General features: G+C 39.9%; 1 protein-coding gene across 4 annotated transcripts in view; it reads right to left on the bottom strand.

Moving 5' to 3' along the window:
- Window positions 1-458: 458 nt before the first annotated feature.
- Window positions 459-25,164, bottom strand: part of col11a1a (collagen, type XI, alpha 1a) — a 69,466-nt gene continuing 44,760 nt past the window's right edge. For all 4 annotated transcript variants that reach the window (XM_087846007.1, XM_087846004.1, XM_087846005.1 and 1 more), the window contains 28 exons: window positions 22,654-22,743; window positions 21,525-21,578; window positions 20,360-20,467; window positions 20,154-20,261; window positions 19,139-19,192; window positions 18,930-18,983; window positions 18,732-18,839; window positions 16,862-16,915; window positions 16,723-16,776; window positions 16,498-16,551; window positions 15,952-16,005; window positions 14,207-14,314; window positions 13,759-13,812; window positions 13,276-13,329; window positions 12,222-12,275; window positions 9,785-9,838; window positions 8,259-8,366; window positions 7,875-7,928; window positions 7,340-7,393; window positions 6,482-6,589; window positions 5,463-5,516; window positions 5,340-5,375; window positions 5,189-5,242; window positions 4,832-5,072; window positions 4,093-4,205; window positions 3,628-3,696; window positions 1,841-2,074; window positions 459-1,285 (listed from right to left, as the gene is read on the bottom strand). In XM_087846007.1, coding sequence (XP_087702133.1) covers window positions 1,139-1,285; window positions 1,841-2,074; window positions 3,628-3,696; window positions 4,093-4,205; window positions 4,832-5,072; window positions 5,189-5,242; window positions 5,340-5,375; window positions 5,463-5,516; window positions 6,482-6,589; window positions 7,340-7,393; window positions 7,875-7,928; window positions 8,259-8,366; window positions 9,785-9,838; window positions 12,222-12,275; window positions 13,276-13,329; window positions 13,759-13,812; window positions 14,207-14,314; window positions 15,952-16,005; window positions 16,498-16,551; window positions 16,723-16,776; window positions 16,862-16,915; window positions 18,732-18,839; window positions 18,930-18,983; window positions 19,139-19,192; window positions 20,154-20,261; window positions 20,360-20,467; window positions 21,525-21,578; window positions 22,654-22,743 — 2,388 coding nt within the window. In that variant the 3' untranslated portion in view covers window positions 459-1,138. The remainder of the gene's footprint in view (window positions 1,286-1,840; window positions 2,075-3,627; window positions 3,697-4,092; window positions 4,206-4,831; window positions 5,073-5,188; window positions 5,243-5,339; window positions 5,376-5,462; window positions 5,517-6,481; window positions 6,590-7,339; window positions 7,394-7,874; window positions 7,929-8,258; window positions 8,367-9,784; window positions 9,839-12,221; window positions 12,276-13,275; window positions 13,330-13,758; window positions 13,813-14,206; window positions 14,315-15,951; window positions 16,006-16,497; window positions 16,552-16,722; window positions 16,777-16,861; window positions 16,916-18,731; window positions 18,840-18,929; window positions 18,984-19,138; window positions 19,193-20,153; window positions 20,262-20,359; window positions 20,468-21,524; window positions 21,579-22,653; window positions 22,744-25,164) is intronic.

Below are 25,164 nucleotides of genomic sequence, written 5' to 3'. Positions count from 1 at the left end.
TTACAAAAATGGGTCACCGAAAGGGATTCTCAATGCATTCACAGAGGGATCTGAACAGTGGATCTCTAACAGTTAATGTATTTCTCTCTTTAAAAAAATCCCCACCCAAATATATATAAACTTAATTGCTTAACCAAGGTATATACAGGGCATGGCAACCTTGCATCTTAAAGGTTATCAAGAAAGTTTGAGGTATCCAACCAAAATGAAAGCCTGTCAGAAAATGGAAACAAACAAACAAAAGCAAAATAGAATTAAATAAAAGAAGATGAATGCCATGATTGCTTCCTACTAGCACAGGATCACAACATTAGTGGGAGATGTTGTCATATACGTGCAGGTGTAATACTTCCAGTTGTTTCACCTACGGTCACAAGGGCAAAACAGCAAGTAACCTCATGCTTTGGACTGTCAATATATACAAAGGGCATACAGTCTAATTTAGCAATAGAGAACTGTTTGAATGCTCACTTTTATTTTCTTCATGACATGTACACAGTAAGTGTTGGAACAAAAAGACAGAATTATAAATTGACTTGACTTAATGATGCCTTTAACTTACACTGTATGTCTTTAAACCAGCGTTGAAATGAAAGAGCCAAAAGTGAAATCTGATACACATGCAAGTTTTGAAAGTGGATTTAGAAATAAAAGTTTTGTACAAAATAATAATTACAGTATTTTATAATTAGCAAAATACACCTTCTTTTGTAGCACCTCTTTTATACTTTGTGTGTGTTTTGAACAAGCACCATTTTTATTGTTGTTTTCATACAGCACCTGGAGAGTCCAGAGAGGAGACGCGTGTCACCCCCCTTGGTTGCGTCCGATCCACCCTCCTCTGCCACACGATTCGATTGTCCTTCACCTTTGCTCCGTGGCGTGGTTAAGTCATGTGGTTCGAGCCCCACAAGGGCAACAAGTATTTTCCTGGGTTACACATACATACATGGAAAGACATGTTTGCTACACCATCTCTTATTCAAAACTTGCATGTGGCATGGAAAAGGGTGGGGGGCTAAAAATGGGGCTTGGTAGTACCCAGAATGTCTCAACTTGACTTTCTTTGTTGGCCCCATCAAGTCCTTTTTTTTTTTTTGTTTTGTTTGTTTTTTTTATTTGACTTTTTCATTTGTATTTAGCCAAGGAAGCAGACAGGCCCAACTTCAAACCCAAACTTCTGGTTCGGATCCCCAAAGTCAGTCAACATGACATCGATAATTGGAACCTGATCAATTTTGGGAGTATTAATCTCCATCACAGTCTTTCCGTAGCCCTTCCTCGTCTGCAACAAGAGAGAGAGGAACACACAAAAAACAAGCAGTCAGATGAGAAATGATCAGAAAAATAAACCGGGACCTTCAGCTGTGTGCTCAATCTGTAAGCTCATCATAAAGCCATTTCATTTATATCTTACAGAAAAAAAGCTACTGGAAAAACTCTGTTTGGAGGAAGATGTTACCAACTGATAACTTTAATTGCATGAGTAATAAAAGTTGTAATTAAAGTAATTAAAGGTGCCAGCAGCTCAATTTTTTATCCATTCTCTGATATTTTCTCATTTTTCATATTGTATGAAAGTTTGGAATCAGTTGAATGATTTAAATTGTGATTTAGATCATTCAACTGTGGATGTAAAAGCCCAACAAAGCCCAGCATTGGAACCATGTCAAACTGCGTTGTCTCTTTTAAGTAAATGAAATAAATGAATAAAATAGCTCTATTCAACAAATGTGAATTCAATAACAAACAGAGATTATAGCCATTCAGAGCAGGAATGCTCTTTATCTTTAATTTAATACACCACAATAAACATTCTTATTTAGGCGGTCAAGCTTACCTCGCATCCATCTGAGATGGCCTTGATGTAAGGGTTGTTGTCGTAGGACATCTCCTCATCATTGGCACCCAAGAAACGCAGCGCCTTGTCGTAGCTGTCGCTAGAGGCGTCGTACCACGCCACAGACTGGTGGCAGCTGTAGGTGAAGTTTTGCCTGGCTGAGGCTGTCAGTAGTCTGAGGAAGGTCATTTGTACCATGTTTATTGCGTTCCCATCTGCGTCGACATAGGAAAACTGGACAGAGATGGAAAGAGGGAGAATGAGCAGCAATTACCAAAAGTTTGTGAAACAAATCTAAATAAATGTGATGACTGATACCTGATCTTATTTAACAAGAACAAAATGTTCTGTCTCTCCATGCAAGATTGTACAAACTATGTGAAAAACAGTGCAAAATAACTTCAGATACCTAAATACTTTAAGTTTAAAGACTCATGTGGATAGTAATGTATGTAGTATGGATGCAGAGCATCCATACACATGCACAGACTTGCAGACAAAATATGACGAGTATATGAAGGTATAAAGTTTTTCCTGCAGCAAACTGTCACAGGGCTATTTGCATAGATGAGAAATAGTAGAAAATGGTTTACAGTAGACACTGTGTTGTTCTCTTGGAAAGCGTCAAGAGAAACAAGACCTGTAGACACGACACAGTTCTGACAGATACTTTGTGTAACTCTTGTCTGAACATGTGCATTAAAAGCACTCACTGTCCAATGTCAGGAAATGCACCGTGCTTTCAATACCTCAAAGTCGTGTCATTTTCTGTCACAGCCAGCCTTTGTGCTGTTGTGGAATGAACCATGACACCAGTTTGATGGAGCGGGACAAACCTGTATCTTTCATTGGTAAATACAGTAAATAGCCGACGTTTAGAGAGAGATTTTCACTGTCCAGGGACAGAGTGAGGACAGCTGGAATGCTAACATCCTGAAGAATTCTCCTCGGCTTCACTCTGATGTTTTAGTGATACTTTCTTCTGTATATGGCATAGTCTGGTTACAGAAATGTTTCAACAATAACCATTTTATGGGTGGTGTTACTGTCTAAGCAAGTTTTTGAAGTTCAATGAAAAACTTCAGTGTATGCTCCCATAAAAAGCAAATCCATACCTGCTTTAAATGTGATTGCTTTCACTCTCAAGGTCATCCTCTTGTAAAGCAGTGCAGTGCTTCCAGCACCTCTGTTACATTTACATTGCTCACTAAAAGTCCCTTTTTGACTCCTTGACTTCTTGCATTTGTGATATTATCTTGATCTCAGGTTTGGCAGAGATCTCTTCTGTGTCGAACTGACCGAAACTCATGTTGCAGTTTGGGCCTCCGAGTCAGGAGAAAGTGCATTAGATCAGATCGATCTTTCTTTCTTTCGTTAAAAATAAATACATTTTTTTACAATTACAACTGTGAATCTTGTCCAAAGGAAAAAACTGGTGTTTGCATGTTGTGTTTTTGCATTTTTTTAATTGACGTTTTTGCTAAAACAACACAATGATGGGACGCCACCTGGAGTATTTGCCCCTGTTTTGACACACTGGAGTTGATCCAGCAATTGGGATAAATGAACACTTCCAAGTGAAAATGGGACTTTGACTGAGTGACTGAAACCTAGCAGGATTGCTCAAAGAGACAACTTTGAAAGAGTTTGCAGCCAAATTCAAACTAAGCTTTTTTTTTAAACTTTTAATAGGTGCTGAATCATGTTGTTGAACCAACTAAATATGTTTCAGTTTATGTTAGATCTCTAAGAGATGGATGAGAGATGAAAACAAAAAGAAAACTTACTATTTTACCACGCTTAAATTCACTAAACCATGAACCTGGGACTTCTTTGGGCCATGAAGATATTCTGACCTTTGGAAAATAAAAAGACAAAGTTTATTAATATTTCAGATTACCACAGGCATAATATGTGAACATTTCTGCTGTATACAGCAATGCCTCAAGCATAGCATCAAAGTTGATCATCCGGGAAAGAAGATAAAGCTTATATCTCCGAGAGAACATTTTCACAAACTTCTTGAGTTGTGTGTAGTGTTTGCCTCTCGGTGGTGTTTGAGGTGCTTGTACAAAATCAGATCTGAACAGGTTTCTACCTGCAGCAGATCAAACGAGTTCTTATAACAATAGCAGCCTTGTGATGTGCCTTCTGTTGCGTCATTGTCTTAGCATAATGGCTTAATAGTAATTTAGAAAGGATGATTAACAATAGTCAGTTTGAAATAATTCGTAAAAACCTAAGTTACTTACTCCACTGGACTTCTTATCTGGATAAATGCAGGTTTCGCCTCCGGCAGTGAAGTTACAGTAGACTTTGAAGGAATCCCCTGAGCAGCCTTGATTCGGGTCAATCCAGTACTCACCTGAAGAGAACCAAGAACAGCCAAGTTTTCTCTTCAACACATCGACAGAAAATTGCAGAAAGCTCAATTTCAAACGTTAGTGTGCTTGATTTCTTTACCTTAAGTAAAAATTTGTTGCTCATTTTCATGGCTCACGCACAGCTGGATTAAATGAGGTTTTTATGCCTGAGCCAAGGTACATTTTATTCCTCAAAGGAAATAAAGCAGCAGTAATAAACCTACTGCGCAGCAACAGCTATGGTTATAGGCTTTAGAAGCAGATAATCCCACATTGTACCGAGAGGAGAGGCGGCCTAAAATTCATGCATTAATTATAAGGCAAAGACAGGGCACAAAGGTTTAAAAAGGAGATATACAAAGAGCTATCAAACAAACACTAATGCTCACTAATGAATGTAATTCTTTGAGAGCAGGTCTGCCAATCACTGTTATCAACCGGTTTTATTTTTTTCAATAGAGAATCCATTTGTCACAATAATGGCTGTTAGGATGAGCAATAGTATCTGGAAACATGAGGAGAATCTCTGGTGTCTGCTTCTCTGTGCTGATACATATCCCTATGAAACATGACAACAACATGGGTGTGTTTTCCTTTCAGGCTGAAGTCTTGCTGGGCTTAAACTTACCATCGGCAAATTCTGGGTGGCAGAGCTGCAGATCTTTACATGTCCTGGCGGGGTTGTTTTGGGTGCCCATGGGGTATTTCATGCGTTCAATATCTTGCTTGAGGTTGTTGAGGGAGCCAAAAATGTCCTCCATACCCTCGCCATAGTCCATGATGGTACCATCTGACTGGATATCACTGGAGCGCTTTGTCTTCTTTGGTGACTGAATTGGCAGAGGCTGGATAGCTTCACCTGGTGGGCCCTGTAAGGTGTTTTAGATTTCATACAATATAAAAATATACAACAGACTTTGTGCAGTGATGGTGTGACAACTTTAAGGTAATGGAAACAATGAAAACAGTAGTTTAAAAGACTCACAGGAGGACCAGGAGGACCAATTGCACCAGTGTCTCCTTTTGGACCAGCAGGACCCTTTAAAGTATACAAACATGTTATTAAAGCTCCATTTAAAGTAAATGCTTATTGTCGCAGCAGCAATGCATTATTAGAAACATGGGTTTGTACTCACACTTGAACCCTTGGCTCCTTTGGGACCTTGAGGACCCTGTATGGCAAAGAACACAGTACAGCAATTTAACAAAGTCATTCTGTTATGACATTAATATATAAGTAGAATAAGTAACAAACATACGGGCAAACCAGGTGGGCCTGGGGGACCAAGAGGACCACTGGCTCCAGCGATACCCTGTTATGAGATCAGATCGAAGTAGAAGGTACATATATTTGAGAAGAAAAACAAAACAACAACCAAAAACATTGCAGGATACAGAATTACTGTCAAGCTTGAATAATTGGTGACATAAAAAAAAATACGATAAGAGAACCAGTGACATTCAAAGAAAACTATCAAAAGTGGCCAAACACTGCACTTGTGACAGGGCTGTTGCTTCTCAGACCTTAAAGTAAACATACCAATCTGAATAAAAATGTTTACATTTTTTAGCTTTGATAAAAGGAGGCAGTGCAGTATCACAAAGATAGATAACCAGCACACCACCTTAAATCACTAAACGAAGGCAGGCTGAAGACTACAGCGGAGTGTGTTACAAATGTAACATATTCAGTGATCCTGCAGTGTGTGTATGTTTTTTAATGGATGAAGGCTGTCATGTCCTCCTTTCAGTACTGCTTCTTATTTAAGTAGAAAAGCCAGAAAAAAAGAAGTCTGATTTTTAATGATGTGGCTCCGAATGAAAGCCGTTTTTCACATCACACAGTGTGATATTATAACGGCAGTGTCACACACACATAGAAACTGACCACGGTGTTAATGAGTCGTCAACGAATATCTATACTAGTGTTGATGCTCATATACTTGAACTGCTCGTTTCCATGATGTTGATATTCTACATGCTAATGCAGTGTCAACTAAAGAGTTTGGTTTAAACACCTCACAGCCATAATTATACAGTTTTCTCTACACATTTTAAGCAATTTGCATCAGTAATCCAATGAGACAAATGTTTTGGATACAGCAAGAGACGAGATGTGCAGTGCATTGCAGAGCTCTGATAAAAAGCTGTAGTCAAAAACAAGTGACCGTGGCAAGATCTGTGGCCACAGTAGAAGGGCAAATGGGCTAAAAATGGCAAGAGGTGCAGGGCAAGTGGCCTGTGGACCAGTGTGGGAATAGAGTCATCAATCACTTACACCGTCGCCCTTGCCACCAGGAGAACCTTGAGGCCCGGGCAAACCTCGGTCTCCCTTCTCTCCTTGCTCGCCAGGGGGTCCAATCAGACCAATCAAACCTGGGTGACCCTGCAGGATGAAGACAAATGTCCCTTTGTGAACTCTACCATAAAAACATTTTCATATCTCCCGACAAAGGTGAAGTTATTTTTTTTATCTGCAAAAATGAAATGCACGTGGGAGGCTGCGAAGGGTGAAGTTTCATTACAGTACAAATCCTCAGGGATTAAAACTGGAATGCCTTTCTTACAGCACACACCGAAGAACTTCTCTGAAAATCAAACATGAGCCAGGCCAATTCACAACACCAGTACATGATTACTGAAAAACCGGTGAGTTCTAACCAGGCCCGCTAAATTGACAACATGCAAAACGGTGCCTAAATTGTGCACTTTTAAACTGCTCACTCCCAAGCCGACCCTGTCAGTGGGTGGGAGGCAATTTAGCTTAGCAATGTGTGCTGTCTGAATATCCTCTGCAGTTATATTTCATCAGCAAATTTGACAGTGTTTAGTTTAGACAGATTTACAGTCATACATCACATTCAACTGCATATTCAATCACTTTAAGGCATTTTTCCTTACAGACAGTATGACAGAACTCATTTCGGTTCATTTTAATGTAAGGGTATAGTTGTCTTTTTAATTAAATCTGTTGCTTTTGATACTTTCCAAAAGGCATGGAAGCTGGGTAGAAGTTGTAGTCTTGACTCACTTCTGCCCCAAAGTTCCTCTCTCTAATTATAGGGTTATCTCCTATATCAAAGATGAGAAATGAAACCAGTCTGCAATCAGACGAAGAAGAAAGTGCTATGCTCACCTTTTCACCTTTAGAACCTGGGTCACCTTTCAGGCCAGGAAGACCGGGAGGACCCTGAAGAACAATAACTGAAGTTAAAAATCAATTTTCACAGAGACGACCAAAAAAAAAAAGAGAGAAAAGAACTCATGACAGTACAAGCAAAACTGTAAAGTTACAAGACTTGATTTTTTTTAAAAATGAGGCAATAAAGAGAAAGAAAGGGAAGACAGAGTAAGAGAGAACTTGGAGTGTCAAAATGAGAGGGAACAAAATAAGTGACTCAAAAATCACACGTTTCACAGAGAGGGAAGCAAAGAAACAACACAACAGATGAAAACACTTTCAATTGAGCCATTATTTAAGGGCATAGGCTATGGTTTTGTCAAACAGTCAAATCTGGAACAAGTCTAATGTGAGTTAACTTCTGCAAGCCTGGAAGCAAGAAAAAACACTGTTTCAAAAAACCCCGCTTCCAACAACACCAGCTCTAGTTAGACAGATAAATGCCAAGAGTAGAAGGCAGGAGAGTGTAGGGGACGCTATGCATACTAACCATAGGACCTGGTGGGCCATCTTGTCCTGGGGAGCCGGGCATTCCTTGTTCACCCTGTGAAAAACCATTCAATTGTAGTGAGCATTATAGGCTGCTGTATTTTCTCTGGTCTGCCATTGATTTTCTGTGCCCAGCATGATGATTAATAGCCCAAACAGGGAAGAAAAGTGTGCTGGAATAAACAAGCGAAACTAAAGTATAAGCCAAATGGGAGTATTGATTATTCCATGAAGTCTATCATCATGCCTTAGCCGTAGTTTTTTTTTTTTTTTTTTTTTTTAGAAAAAAGTGTGTCTGTGAGTGTGAGTCTTAGTTTAAGTACGCGTATCTCTCTGGAGTATATCGTATGAACAGGAAGGCATCATTGCTGAAATTTCAACTTACAACAGGGCCAGGGATTCCACGCAGACCCTCTGGACCAGGTTTTCCTGGAGGTCCCTGGGGGCCAACTGGTCCTGTTTTACCTGCTGGACCCTCCACACCTGACTCACCCTGTATGTGGACATACAAATGATCTAATGGTATAACTTAAGCAAAGTTTTGTACAGTTGAGCAAATGCAGGTTTTAAAGTAGCTAGTCCAAAGTGTTCAGTCATTGAGGAAATTTAGGAAATGTGTCCTGGAGCCTACAAGCAGTAAAACAAACAAATAAATCAACATGCACACAGTTTTTAAGTAAGCATAGCCTGCAAGCACTCACCACAGATTCATGACAAAACCAGTGGTATATAGCTGGTTATTCATAAAAGTCTTAATGTGTAATAGCAGTGTGTAATATAATGGGATAGATTAAAAAATGTGTGTGGCGTTTGAGATCTGCAACACACACACACAACCTTATTAGCGTATTAAGTATTTTTCTGAAGCGACTCAGCACTACAGACTAATTTCAACTGCAGGCTGCTTTGAGTTTTAAATTATGCCGAGAAAGTATCTCGTCTTTAGACTGGGTAAATGGGGGCCAGTAAAAAAATCATATATAAATAAATGAATAAAATTAAAAAGACCCTGAGTTTTCAAAGTTATGTTGCTGCTGCTTTACACAAGGTTGAAAATGGGCCCAATAGATGGAAGTCACTCTGGCCATGTTTTAATAAAAAGCTCATGAGAACATAAAGTCCTCATGTTCTACAGCTGAATACTGACAAGCTGTAATCTGAAACACAGCATTATGCAAACAGAGCACATGGAAATAAACTATGTCTGAGCTGCAAGGCACTTACAGATTAAAGGCTTATTGCAAAGCTGTCAGAACAACTTTACTGAATTTATTATGACCACTGTGCATGACATCTGCAATGTTTCCGATCAGGAATCAGATAATTAAGGCCAAATCTCTGTTTTAAGAACACCGTAGAGAGTCATTCATTAACAGTGATTATCAAACATGTATGCAAAGTGTGCAACACTACTGGCATTAAAAAATATTCATTTCTTCAGGTTAACATCCACATCCTCCCTGTTATCCATAAACAGAGAGGCGTCTTGTTGCGAGCAGCATCTGGTGTTAAATGATTTTGAAGCAGCAGCGTATGCGTGTACATTTAGACAATGATGAAACAAAGAAATTGGCTTACAACAAGTGCAAACTCAAGAGGAATTTCAGCGAGCACAAAAAAGAGAAACGCATGATAACTGACGAACACCTGAGGGCTATACGTAAATAGCCTTGACTTCCTTTGTAGGCCTCGAAATTAAGCCACAGAACAATAGGAGAAACAAGTGAATCTTGGTTTTACTCAAATAGACTGTGTTCATAAATTTCCATCTAATCTGCGATGGAAATTAAATGACTTCAGCGCTTTTTTTGGCGATTTTAATTCCACAATGTGGGCGCAGTGAGGGAGGAGGAAGTCCGAGGGACTTGCTGAGACGGCTCTACTTTGCAAAGGAAGAATTGATTTTCCTACCTTAGCGCCCTTCTCTCCTTGCCTGCCCTCTGCACCAGCGGCCCCCGGAGGTCCCTGAGGAGGATGATAGTACACTGCTTCAGCATTCCCACATAACATCAGCACAAGCCAACTGTACAAGAAGACTGCACAAACACGTACAGGAAATGAACATCAGAGTTATTCACAGAAGTTGTTACTCTATCTGTTGGCTCATTTTTTTCAAGTTACACGCAACTCTGCATCATCATGCATATTTTGGTCTAAAAAGGGGAATCGCTGGAAATTTTTGTCAGTTGTCTTTCTAATGAAATTCTTGGTGGATGTTTTCTTCAAACAGGGTGGATCTTTCTCTATCATCCAGTGTGAAGTGCAACGGGTCTATTATGCAAAGATCTATCTGAATGACTCTTCTGTGTCTGCCTTCCCATAATTTGCAATCAGCCATGTTAAAAACAGAAAAAAAATCACTTTTAAGAAACACAGGCGTCTTCGGTCAGAGCCAACAGTTGTTGGATCGTCTTATCTTTCTGGTCAGGCTCTTCGAGGCCCACAATAATTTCTTTCAACTCCACCCTCTTCAAATCCACTCTCCATCCAAATTCCACTCTGATCTGGCCGACTGCAGCCTGAGTGCTATTGACTGAGAGCCTATAATGTGAGCTTGCCTCCTGTCTTGGCGCTTTCATCTCCTCCTGATGTGCACCTCTTACTGGTGATGAAGAGGCAGGCTCTTGATCAGCACAAAGAACCATTTCAGTAGTGGCACAATATACAGCAGCTAGAGTCAATAAGTAGGTTTATGTCAAGGTTGCTAAAGCACCTTGTCATATGCCATGTGTTTAGGATAGAGATTATTAGTGTTCCAGTTAAAAAGCTGTGACCTGTACCCAAATAAAAAAAGCCAGACGGGGTTAATAAGTTTTCCCACTTCTCTTTTTTCAGGAAGCATAGGTGAATAAATTTCCAGCATTAACGCATTATAAGAATAAATGAAGCTAAATTTGTGGACAGGCTCAACCGACTAATTAAGAATCACAGGCTGAAGCAGACAACGATTTAAGGACGGTTGCAGATTTTTAAAAGGCCAAATGCAGAGAAAATACAAAAAGGTGTTAGGAGGAGTTATGTATGAGCGACCAGGCATGGACTACCAAGGATCTGCGTGGGGGGAAAAATGGCCCTTATCATAACTATAATCCCTAGGACATTAAGGTGCAGCATATGCTGATACCATGCTAAAGACTCGGAATATAAATTTGACTGGAGACATTAGAAAAGCAATCAACCCTCGTTTATAAATGCACAACATGTTTTTTTTTATCCCATTGGACCGAAGCCCAGTGCTTTTCTTTGAAATGCAGGGAGGCACTCAAGATTGTAACTTTTCTTTCAAATTCAGGAGAAAAGCTGCTCATTTTCATGTAGGCTTTGAGTTTCATGTGGGATTGAAAATATGTTAATGTTCAATCTTTGAACTGCAAATTCTGTTCAGCAATTTATCGGCTTTCATATTTTTCACCGACATCTCAGCCTCATGATGTATTTGAGGGACATCTGCTTCACATTGTCTTTTAGTGTGGCTATATGCTTTTTTTTTGTTTTTTACATTTTAAATCAGACCTGCAACCTTGAGAAGATTCTCCCAATGTTGAAATCCTCTATTATGGCAGCCAAAATAGCAGTGGTGACAAATCTCAGCTGTCACACATACTTTGACTGGTTGTTGTGCACTGTCCTGGCCTTGACATCACTCAGCTCCTCTCTTTTAATAACATCCTAGCAATTTTGTCATTGCATGTCCATGTTTTTGTTTTGCTCCGCCTGTCAGTCCAGCACCCATGGATCAATAGTGTGTCAGACTCGCTATATCTCTCTCTCGCTTTTGCTCTTTCTGCCATATGGACCTAAATGAGTTTGGAACCGACAGATTCTCGCTTTTTTTTCTCCTCTTCCCAGCAATTTTTTTCAGTAAGCCTTTCCAATTTCTTGCTAAGAAAAAAAAAATTGATTCATGATTTTCACATCCTGACGTTCATCTCTCAGTAGGCTTTAAGGCGGCTTCTCTTCGCAGACAGCGTAACGCCTCGACCCCTTAAATCTCCCACTTTGTTGTCCCCATTCTACTTTTAATGAAAATGAGTCTCTCCGGGCTTTACTGCCAAAATTGAGCTGTTGAGGAGGAGTTGTCGCAAAGCGAGGAAGAACACTTGCCCGCTGGCTAAAGAGGCTTTGTACAGTGCCAACAGAAATCCCACCTCCTTTATCTATTATAAAAACGACCTAATACACATCTCAAATGAGCATAATAAGTTAAGATGTTATAGCTGATAAAAGCGTTAGTCAGCAATGAAAACTGTAATAATGGGACCATCCGATTGGTCGATTGTGGATCGTAGCTGGAACCATACCAGTGATGCAAACACTTTGAAATGAGTTTTAACTGCCTCAGACTTACTCTCTTGCCAGGTGGTCCAGGTGGGCCGGCTTCTCCTGATGGACCTGGAGGTCCCTAAAAGAAGCAAGCCAAAAAACAAAAGAAAACAGAGAAACACTATTAACAGTTTGCATTAACAAGTAAATCTGTACTGATTATGAATTGTTATGAAAGCACAGCATTCGTCTTCTGTCTGCCAGAAGGATAATAACACAGAGGCCGAATACACATTTTGGGAATACTAAACCCCTCAATAGTCTGTAAGAGTTACACCCAGACCAAAAGTTGGATGGTGCACAGCACTGCTTGAAATAATACACACTGTGTTCCCTGAGATACTTTCATCCAATTATCTCTGAGTTAATTGCAGACAATCAGAGTATTTTTTTAAACATTCAAACTGGTAAATATTCACAGTGTTAATCAGCTCATTTTTGGGATGACTGCACAGTGACATATAAATACAAAAGTCATGGTGTGTAGATCTGATTTCAAAGAAGGGGAAGCCATCATATGAAGTTCACATTATGTATTAATATACCGTCTAAATCAACATATTTCACTGCAGCGTTCAAAGATGCAAACCGGCTTCATAAACAAACAAACAACAAAAAAAAACAAAAACAGAATATGTAACATCGGTCGACTTTTTCTCTGGCAATGATAAAGGCTTATTTACATCCATAAATATTCAGAGTTGTCATTTGTTGCACTTTACACGGGGCCAGCACATTAATACGTGGATTTTATTTCTAATTATACTTAATGAATCTACAAAGCAGATAAGTCCATTTACCCTACACCCGTACGTATGAGGTAACTAGCATGAATTAAAATGCCGCAGTGTAAATTATTTACTCACTAAATATAATTAGAGCATTTAGTGGCAAACTTGTGGTGGAGTACTAAAGTCTAATATAAAACTAAAAAATAATAAAAGCACTGTGACAGAGAAACTGACTATTAGCTGATGTCCTCATATGATGTGCTTGCACCAAGTGTACCAAATGTTATACGTGATATAAGGTCACGCAGTCATTTCTTCATTCCAAATTATAAAAAAGTGTCAACTTACCGGTTGACCAGCCTCTCCATCCTCTCCTTTCTCTCCTGGTTCTCCATCAGTGCCCTGCAAGAAAGACATTAGAGATTAGTCTGACACTGGAATATCCATTAGGACCATACTCTTTAATTCTTGCATTAAACATGATAAGAATGGATTGGATTTATATAGCGCTTTTCAAGGCACCCAAAGCGCTTTACAATGCCACTATTCATTCACACACTGGTGGAGGCAAGCTACAGTTGTAGCCACAGCTGCCCTGGCAGACTGACAGAAGCAAAGCTGCCATATCGCGCCATCGGCCCCTCTGGCCACCAGTAGGCAGTAGGGTAAAGTGTCTTGCCCAAGGACAGAGAGCCCAGGGATCGAACCGGCGACCTTCCAGTTACAGATACGCTTCCCAACCCCCTGAGCCACGGTTGCCTGATCCACCTTGAATGCAGTTATACATACTCTGTTCTCTATATAGGGCTAACATAAGGGTTTCATACTTACAGCTACACCTGGCTCTCCAGGAGGGCCAGGGTCTCCAGGGAATCCAACAGGACCCTTTGGAAGAAAGAAATAAGATGATGAGATGCATCAGTGTCTAAAAAAAAGACATAATTTTCCTGGCTTCAAGCATTAAAGACATGGTTAGTAATTTCGACAGTGATTTAGACTTGGTGTACTTGGTTACAGCCTCTGAAGGAAATATGATGGACTTAATGATAATGTTGCAAATCTTTGAGAAAAGGCTTCACTGCATCCCATTTCTATGCAGGCATAAAATATAATCTCCATCAATAAAAAGGCTTTTTAGCTCTTGAATATGTTCTAGGCTAAAATTGCCTGCCTTATGGCTGCAAGAGATATTTCCTTTAGAGCAGTAAATTTAAGCTTGTCTGAGTCAATCCTAAAAAAAAACTCTTATAGAGATATTGAGAGTATGTGCCACACGTACAGGGTTGCCCTTGGGGCCATCATCTCCAGGGGGTCCTTTGGCACCAGCAGGTCCAGCAGCTCCAGGGGGGCCAGCTTCTCCTTTCTCTCCCCTCTCACCTTTAGGTCCCTGTAGTGATGGGGGGCAAGTGAGGGCATTCATTACATCAATTCCACAAGAGGGGGCATTTTTTTCTTCCAAGGCTGACACTGAACAGGATGGGGTGATAAAAACAGACAAGCAGTCAGAGGCTGCTGAGAGAAACTGGATCCAAAGATCATCCCCGTGTTGGTAATAGAGCACAGCAACCCTGGATGGTCATTTAAATTATATAGATATTTTAAAACCTCCCTGATGAAAAAATATGCTGGTTATGATTTTCAAGTTTTCAAACTATTATTTGCAAGTCCAGTTGTTAAGTGTTGTAAAGGATTAAAGCTGATTTGGTGAGAAATCTGGAGAAGATTTGGATACATGCGAAACAATCTTTGATTCTGAAAATTCTGACTTTAAAGTAATTTGATTGTAACTTTAATGGAATCTGGTAAGTATAGTGTCAGTTTATACAAAGATCCTTGCTGATCAATAATTTGAGCAAATAAATCTTTACTTTTACACATTTCAGGCTATTTTTACTTTTTGCTTCATGTTTATGAGGGTGAAAAATAATGTTTTTGAGCGTACGAGTTGGTAATTAATGTCCTTGGTTTCTGCAACATTTCTTAAAGTAAGATGAGTTCAATTAAGATGTGGAAACAAGCAAAGAAAGAAAGAAACTCATGTAGTCCACTACTGTTTCATTTCTTAATATAGCAAAGCAAATAGGATGACAGCTAGATTTAGATGTATTTTATACTAACTAAACCAACACTATTGCTTATGATAGGAACGTAAACTGCACTCTAACTCTGAAACTGTCACACCAGCAATTTAATGAGGAACTAATAGAGGGCATTACAGACACCTATAATCACACTTTACAACTTTTCAATCTGCTGTTGTACCTCAATAATGATAAATTAAGCCGCAGAGCTAAAAAGCAAACACTGATGGGTGTTTTTCTTCGACAACAACAAGGTCAAGTGTATGACTGCAGTACGTTAATGAGTTTAAAGCTTTTAGAAGTAACTCCAAACAAGTATGGCACTGAAGAGCACTTCCGATTTCTTGTGCAACAGCCCCAATGTAACTATCAAGAAGGACAAATCACAACTTAAGCTGCATTAACACGGATGTCTGAAGTTTTAAAGGCAACTTTGATTCAGGGTTGCTGCAATCATTGTTCATAAGGTCAAAAGCAGTGTGCAGATCCTCCTGCTAATTAGGCTGTGTCTTAAGAGGAAGCGACTCTGCTTGGCGGGTTATGTGGATCCAGGGTGCAAAGCAGAAGAGTCGTGCTGAGATGAACTACCAGCTTAAATGTGAGGAACAATTACTATCATGGTGATGAATACACAGTGTCACTTACAAACAACAAACAAAAACACCTCCTCATTAGGTTGGAGTTAGTGGTAAACATACCAAAAGTTACTGAGTCTTGTTTTTTTTCCTTGTCACCATTCAACTGCAATAGTGTGCACAAAGTGTGTTTATCCATTTTAAAGACGGGCCCTACAATCACGCTACAGAATCTACAGTAAAATACTGAATGTATGTCGATAAGCATGGTCCAGTGTGTAAACATGTAACATGTAACACAGTGACACAAATACACATTAGCAACACATATTTAGCTTGACAGAAAACAAAAACAAGAGCTTACTTACCTTAGTTCCAGGCTCTCCAGGTGGTCCTGGGTTTCCAGCCTCACCTTGCTCCCCCTGTGGTTAGACAAATGTCAATGTCAAAACAAATAAATCTTCAATATCACACTTTTTTTTTTCCAAATTCAGATATGATATCTGAAATTGAGCCATAACTGCGTAAGTCATACACGAGAATACGTATTATTGTCAGAATAAATAATGATATTAGTAATAACATCATTATTTATTCTGACAATAATAACTGACAATATAACTCTATTAAGTCTATAACTGTAGCTGACTAATAATGTGCTACTACATTCAAAGTATTTGTAGTCCTAGTCCTGGAAGTGCTATAAACTTTTCTTTTTTTAAAAAAAACGACATTGTGTCCAAGCTCTAAGTCATAAAAAACATACTGAAATGAACACACGGTGTTAAAAAACAAGAAGGTGACTGGGTTGTCTGAAGTTGGCTGGAAGGTGTAACAGACTCTAATTCAGTCTCAGTGCCTAACATCCTTCAGTGCAGGCACAAAACACTGGGGTGCCAAGTTTTGATTCTTACCTTCTCACCTACAGATCCCATGGGGCCCACACCACCTGGAGGACCTTGTGGACCCTGCAGCAGGAAAGAGATAAATCATCATCAATCACCACAGGGAAGGACAAGTGATGATATAAAGGCCTCACAATGTAAAATGATAGAAGTTACAGTTAAAAAAGTCACAGTCTAGTATGCATATGAGTATAGTTGTACTTTGTACAGTTGTTAATAACTATTTGTACGTACATCAGCTCCACTAGGACCCTGAGGACCTCTGGGACCAGGTGGACCAGGGGGGCCCTGCAGGAAAGAGTCAGAGAGTTGTTACAGTGTATTTAACAAACTTTTATAAGTACTAACAAATATCGAGTGGTTTTTCTCTTACCATAGGTCCAACATCCCCGTTCTCACCCTTTTCCCCAGGAGGTCCTGGAAGCCCCTGTGGACAAATAAAATGAATCAATGATCATGTTATTAGAAAAGAAAACAATCATTTTACTAGAGTTGTTAACTGTAGTCACAACGGCTGATGCTACTGATGCAGTGATGCTGTAAAATATTAAATGTATCTGTGAGCCAAATGTGCACAAATGAATTACTTGAATTCATGTTTCACCTGCTGTCTGTGTTCAATTAAATATCCAGTGAGTATGATCAGTAAGGTCAAGGAAAACTGCTGCCCTAAAAGGTTGAATTTGTTAGACTCTATGTTACGTACTTGTTGCCTGAGCAAAACGGGGGGGCTTAAGCTCCCTTATGAATTCTTTGGTGAAGGTGTCATGTTTCTATTCTACAATTCTTCCTGCAGCTCTGCAGACATGTAAGAGAGCACTGATCTATTATTTCTTTCTCCTTTTTGCAGGCAGTAACTTGTCCATCCTTATTCCAAGGTGCAGGCATAAATCCTGCTCACTCATTCTTGTAAAATAAGCTGCGTGGTCCAGACCTCATATGTGTTTTTGATCTGTGACATTTCTACCAGTAATTGCCATATCACTGCTGAAGGTTGCTTTGCTTCTGTGTGATTTAGGACTTGATCGTGAGTGAGTGGTGGAGGTTTGCTGGGGGAGATCAAAGAATTTATTTCTCCCCACATTAGACTGAGGACACACAATGAAAACGAAGACCCTGTGCTGACTGTTTTGAGCTTGTGCATGCATGCATCTCAGCATGTGTGTGCTCACTGGGTGCTGAAAAAATGGTGTGTGGATGCATGCTAATGTCTCCTGTGCTGAGTAATATAATCTGTGTAAAGGTTCCGTCTAGTCTAAGATCATTAGCAGTGCTACTCATTATGTAGAATAGTAAATGTGCTCAATGAGGGCCAGGCTATTGGAGTGGGTCAGTCCATGCAATTAATGGAATCGTGATGGGAAGTGAATTACTCCCAATTAAAAGTCCATTGAATAAAATCCTGCAGAGACAGGATAGCACCTCGGATTGATAAATAGCAGTCTATGTAATTTGATCAAGACAATGACCCCAATCTCTGCAGTAAATGCCCAACACGTCTAGCTTAAGAAGTTGATTACTAATAAACAGATAATTACAAAGAAATGAGGTCTATCAATGGGAAAGGTCCTACCTCGTTAGAATATTATCATAGTTCAGGAAAACATCATTAAAGTTTATGTGTACCTTTTTGTGTCAAAGTGTTGGGTTTTTAAAATGCCCCCAATAACTTCAGTCTGGCCTCAAGTATTTCCTTGGATGAATAACCCTCACCAATGAATACATACAAAAGAAAAGTACGCCACTGATAATAATCTATTTTGCAATACACGCACTGGCGGGCCTCGTTGGTTTTTGTGAATTCTTTGCGGGGGCTGAGACTGGCACTGCACAGAGAAGCCAGGCCGTGATGAAAAAAGGGATTTTGCTGTTGAATGGAGGTGAGAGGTGCAATCGTTGCAGGTCAAAGCAAGTTTACTGGACGTGACATTCCAGATCCAATTAAAGTGCTTAAGCAATGGTGTAAATATGAATTTGTTTGTGTCTACCATTTTTCCACCATAGCTTGTAACCTGAAGGTCACAGTGTAGTTAAAAAAGGTAAACGAGTGTTTCTGACTACAACGTGTGACATCATTAGACACACTATTACAGGCAGACAGAATGACGCTGAAAATAACATGAATATTATCCTGTGTGACAGCTATAAGACAAAGAATATATATATATATATATATATATATATATATATATATATATATATATATATATATATATATATATATATATAGTTATGGCACAAACCTGCAGACCAATAGGACCAGGAGGTCCAGGGAAACCTCTGGAGCCCTCATCTCCTTTCTGTCCAAACATGCCCTGTTGTCCTCTGGGACCAGGCTCTCCATCACCTCCCTTATTAACAACAAACAAAAGCAAAGATTTGAACAGCGCTGCTGTGACCTCCTGCTCAGGTTTAACTTCTCATTCTTTGTCAGTACTTACAGCAGGACCAGGAGCGCCTACAGGACCTTGGAGACCGGCTGGACCAGGAGGACCCTGAAACATACAGTGAAAATAATGCCACCAAAATGCACATCCCCACAGAGTCAAAGAAAAATCCAAGCACCCACGAATCACTTCCTGAGTAGAAGTCTAACGGGCTATTTTTTTATTTTGAAGAAGGATGGATATAAATGTTCTGCATCACCTACCTGTTCTCCCTTGTCAGCTTTGCTTCCTTTCTGACCTGGTTCTCCAACTTCTCCCTGGTAAAGAAACACACACACAGTCAATTTTTGAGATAATGAAAAATGACTACAATATCAGTGACTTGACTAATAACCAAAACATGTCCCAAACCCAACAATAAACAACAACAATAATAGTTATCAGCTAGTGCTGATATTCTTCTTCTCTGCATATTTGCAAATTCAAGCCCAAACACCAAATGTAGGATTTAAGACTTCTAAATGAGCACAATACTACATTGTTATTGCAAAATCATTGAAAACCTCAGCTTAGCAGAAATATACATTATCTATAACTGCAATGGTGAGAGGGTATACCGACACAGTCTGCACAAATGCACTCCTGGGACTAACTTTTAGACCTAAAACCAACTATTTCAACCTTTCCGAGGGCCATAAAGGTATGCATATGTATAATATTTGTTCTCGATATTAAGGTGGAATATCAGAAAATGGTTAGGTTAGGCTGAATATTGTTTTCATTCCCAGTTTCAATTAAAGATAAATTACAGCATTTAATACATGGTGACAAGTTTCATTCTTAATCTAATTTTGTGTAATGGAAGAATGAGGTTCAAGAAGAAAATAAGTGCTTCCTGTCAAGGTGCAATTAGGCACTTTATTTCCCGAGAGTTCACCCTATGCATATACAAGTACAGGAATGTATTTTGTCAGTCTAAGTTAATGCACTGCAAATCTCTGCATGAGCATTTGTTTGGCAGCTTTTATAGAATGTCTGATAGTAACCCTAAAGGCCATAATAATTACAAGAAATGAATGATGCAACAGCATCTTGCTGTGATTGTGCTTTCTGTTACATCTGTTTATGAAGATGGATAAGCAACAGTTAGAAAAAGAGGAATATATTTTTGTTGCAGATTAATATGGGGAAATGATTGATTTACCCACATGCCCCACTTAGGGAACACAAGCAGCTGTAACAGGATGAAATTGGTGGTGCTGAATGTAGGTAACTGACCTTGTCACCATCCTCACCAGGTGGGCCCTGGGGTCCAGCAGGTCCAGGCAGACCTACAGGACCCTGGACACCATCACGACCAGCTGGACCTTGAGGCCCTTTCTCACCCTATAAGAAGACAGAAATGTCTTTTAATTATATTCTGAAAATTGGTGACCAAAGAAAGGACAAGAAGAATGAAGCTTTAGGAGCAAAGTAACACTTACAGGTGCTCCCTTCTCCCCAGCGGGACCTGGGGGACCCTGAGGGCCAGGTCTACCAGATGGGCCAATTGGACCTCCTGGGCCAGCAGCACCTCTCTCACCGGGAGAACCCTGTAAGCATGAGCACAAGACGGACAATATTAATGAAAAACAAGGGCAGAAGGATTTTTTAAAGATCTCAGTTTTGTTGGCCTGTTTGCACTGAACAAACACTGAGGACATTAGGAAACTGGCAAAGAAAGACCCCACTGTGTATTTCTGTTAATAATATATCAATAGATACACAGCTACACACAAACCCCTCTTTTTAAAACAAAAAGTGTGAAAACATTAGTAGAAACATGCAGTATCAGGTGGCAAGTTCTAAAAGAGAGCAAAGCTCACTGAAAGTAGTCAGCATTATCTCCTGTCAGGGAGCTGATGTCTTAGTGGTTCTCCAAGCCCTGAGCAACTCTCACCTGCAGCTGCATTACAAAATGAAACAGACTTCTGTTGCATATATATTATTCTACTCAGTGTCCAGCTCAATCCATAAAACATGATTATGAATGACACTCAGCACTTTTTGTTTTATATTATCGATGCAGTGAACCAACCTGCATGCACACTAATTTTGTTTACAGAAACACAACATAAAAACTCTGAGTATAAAGGCCAGACAGATCATTTAGACTCTGTTTTTATTGAACAAATGCTTTATGTAGAGACAGGGATGCATCTTCTTTTTTTAAATGATAAATTCATACAAACGACTGGTAGTTTTGTCTTACTGAGGCTGTTCTACACTAATCAAACTTAAAACACTACAACGTTCAACATAACAATAACCCTAAATATCTAAATAAATAATAAAAACTTAAATCTGGTTTATATTCTATTTAGCCAGTACTGTGTTACGCAAGTGTCATGATGACACAATGGGAATCAGCAGAATATGTTCGTGTGCAGTGTGGCACGATCAGCTCAAAAAGAACATACTACAGTCTCAACTTGGGTAATATTTGAATATTCAAGTCTTAATAATACTTCAAATGTATAGTGTGGAACTATCTAGAATAACTATCTAGAAGAATCTAAGATGATAATATAAATGACATGCAAACCAACATAATCCAGAGAGCATAAAAACAGTTATCTTTACATAGCTCTCAGGTAACACTGTACTTACAACAGGACCAGGTGGACCCTGGGGACCCTCTCCTCCCTTCAGACCAGCAGGGCCCTGAGGTAAAGATGGAACAAGAGACATAAATACCTTCACACAGCTGTTGAACTTTGTGTTTTAATTGCATTTAACCAAGCCAATCTCCACTACAGCTGAGCGCTGAGATTTTCATCCTAGTAAACACAAATCAATAGATTGCTAGTGTATTGTAAATCTAATATCTGTAATACATATCTCAGTCACAATATACAACACTTCAAAAACACATTTCATCTATAATTGTGTTGTTGTGAACACTGCAGGGAAAGTGTAGTGGGATTCTTTTGCAGATAGATGGCTGCTTAAAGTTGTAAGCTATTGTATGGGTGCATACAATTTTCTCCATCTTGTTCTGCATATGCAAGCTTGTAAATTCAGTTTTGCTCATGCAGGGGTGTGCATAATAGGCTAGACGCATGTGTGCTGTTTTATATATTTGTCAGTTCCCATCATGTGCATGTGCAGCTCCCCAGTGGGCCACAAAAGAACACATAGCAGTATGGGTAATGAGTTTTTGCTGGCTCTGGCTGTTTGCTGGAGTAAATTACAATGGCAGAAAACAATCAGTGGTGCTGCTGTCCTGCAGAGCCCGACTGACCTTGAGGATGGAGGAAGCACAACACTTCCTCTCCCTGCAGTATATCCATTCCCAGATAACCCAGTCTAATTGCCAACATTTCTCACTTAATAATTTATTAGGTAAATAATGCATATAGAAACAGCACATAACTTTGTCCTCCCCACAAGAAAAAATGTTTGGGTTAAACTTTTACAAATGAATCCCTAATCAACAATTCCCAATTCCGTAATACAGGCCCAAGATCCATTGCGGGTGTTAAAACAGTGCCGTTGGTGGCAGCAGAGCAATGCTGAGGCATGCCTGCTCATTTGTAAAATGTCGCTTTGGATTTCCTCTGCATCGGATTGATCACTTGGTGTGAATTGCGGGGCCGGAGTCTGTAATGAAGTGACTTGCTCTAGATAGATGCTGGTTCATTTATTATGTAGCTATGTTCTGTCACTTTCTACTAGCAAACACGTGTAAAGGAAATCTGATGATGATGAATAGATGCAGGTGAAATGGAGCACTTACCGGGGCACCGGGTAAACCTCTCTCTCCAGGGAAGCCACGAAGACCAGGGGGACCGTCTTTACCAGGGGATCCCTGTGGCCCAGGATCACCCTATACAGGCAATAACATGTGTTTAATTGGACTTACTATAATTCAAAATGTTGCATTAATTTTTGTGTATAACTACAAATGTGTCATTTGAAACTTTCCTGTACCATACTCATTTTTTACATTAAGACTGTTATAAAAGATGAATCATCTGTCACCATTCACAAAGATTAATTCAGGCACTGTTGCTGAATAATAAAAGCTCACTTTCCATAGAAAAGTATTTAATAGCTTCACTCTTCATATAGTCTCAGTCTGAAAAGGTCTTCAGTCTTTACTGCAGGAGTATGTCCTTGTAATGAAAAAGACTTACAATTACTGTTTTGGTATGTTTGAGATATATATATATATATATATATATATATATATATATATATATATATATATATATATATATATATATATACACAAAAAACACCCAAACACCCAGCACGCCCCTGCGGGCGGTTTATCCTTCAAGCTCGGGTCCTCTACCAGAGGCCTGGGAGCTTGAGGGTCCTGCACAGTATCTTAGCTGTTCCCAGGACTGCGCTCTTCTGGACAGAGATCTCCGATGTTATTCCCGGGATCTGATGGAGCCACTCGCCTAGCTTGGGAGTCACCGCACCTAGTGCTCCGATTACCACGGGGACCACCGTTACCTTCACCCTCCACATCCTCTTGAGCTCTTCTCTGAGCCCTTGGTAGTTCTCCAGCTTCTCGTGTTCCTTCTTCCTGATATTGCTGTCATTCGGAACCGCTACATCGATCACTACGGCCGTCTTCTTCTGTTTGTCTACCACCACTATGTCCGGTTGGTTAGCCACCACCATTTTGTCCGTCTGTATCTGGAAGTCCCGCAGGATCTTAGCTCGGTCATTCTCCACCACCCTTGGGGGCATTTCCCATTTTGACCTCGGTACTTCCAGGTTATACTCGGCACAGATGTTCCTGTACACTATGCCGGCCACTTGGTTATGGCGTTCCATGTATGCCTTGCCTGCTAGCATCTTGCACCCTGCTGTTATGTGCTGGATTGTCTCTGGGGCATCTTTACACAGCCTGCACCTGGGGTCTTGCCTGGTGTGATAGACCCCAGCCTCTATGGATCTTGTACTCAGAGCTTGTTCTTGTGCTGCCATGATTAGTGCCTCTGTGCTGTCTTTCAGTCCAGCTTTGTCCAGCCACTGGTAGGATTTCTGGATATCAGCCACCTCCTCTATCTGCCGGTGGTACATACCGTGCAGGGGCCTGTCCTTCCATGATGGTTCCTCGTCTCCCTCCTCTTTCTTGGGTTTCTGCTGCCTGAGGTATTCACTGAGCACGCTGTCAGTTGGGGCCATCTTCGTGATGTATTCTTGGATGTTCATTGTCTCATCTTGGACTGTGGTGCTGACACTCACCAGTCCCCGGCCCCCTTCCTTCCGCTTAAAGGAAGGAAGGGGGCATATATATATATATGTTGTTTGTTTGTTTTTACACAAAACTACATCATCTACATAACAACTGCTAACGTAACTTTACTGCATAGGTACTGATGATGTTAGTATGGGTTTGGAGATGCAACACATATGAAAAGAAAAACAAGGGATTTTTAGTTGCACTACAAAGAAAACCTTGAAATTAAGAAACTTATGAAATGACCAAGTCACTTAATGATTCTCATCCCACTGGTGGAATATGCATTGCAGCCATTTATGCATTTAAAAAAGGACTATACTGCAGTGCTGGCTGCTGAGTAGCAGGAGGCAGAGAGAGAGGGAGAGATACATAGTACTGGGAAAATGAGCAAATATATGTACTAATGCCTCTGAACTCCCCAGCAGGGACAGGAGTGAACCTGTTTCAAAACTGACAGCCATCATGAGCTATTAGATGCAATTAGTTTTACAGACACACGTTTCCTGTGGATTCATTAGTACTGTCATTACACAGTCAATAAATAACTCTTAATACCAATGCAGTATTGCTTTTGCATCATCAGGCACAATATGAAACATAAAGACTTCAGTCAGATTTTAAAAACAAAATCAAAAATCAAGAGTACTCCACTCCAGCAGCCAGTTTCTTGCTACAATGAAGCAAAACAAAAACCAAAAAAACAGAGAAAAAAGACAAAGTTCACATCCTTTTAGTGCACAAACTCCACCCTTCCCTAACATAAGACATCTCCTTCAGAAGTTCTTTTGTGTTCTGCCTACAAGAAAAAAAACTTTGTACTGCATCCTCACTGAGTACAGATTTTTATTCTGGTTTGTTTCTTTTTCTTTTTCTTTTATATGGTGCAATTCTAAAACAAGGACATTTGACTTCAGAAAAAGTAACTTCTGGCTTCGTTTTCTCTTCTTTAGTGCTGGCAGGCTGACTTTATCTGCAAACAGGGAGGCAGAGAAGAGTGGGCTTGAGAGGTATAAGAGGATTTGGGCTCTGCTGCCAAGGTCTCTT

The sequence above is a fragment of the Neolamprologus brichardi genome, chromosome 9 (genome assembly GCF_056152115.1).
Source record: "Neolamprologus brichardi isolate AB-2024 chromosome 9, ASM5615211v1, whole genome shotgun sequence".
NCBI classification, from domain to species: domain Eukaryota; kingdom Metazoa; phylum Chordata; class Actinopteri; order Cichliformes; family Cichlidae; genus Neolamprologus; species Neolamprologus brichardi.
The sequence above is the reverse complement of the archived record's forward strand: the minus strand, read 5'-3'. Positions and strand labels throughout refer to the sequence as shown.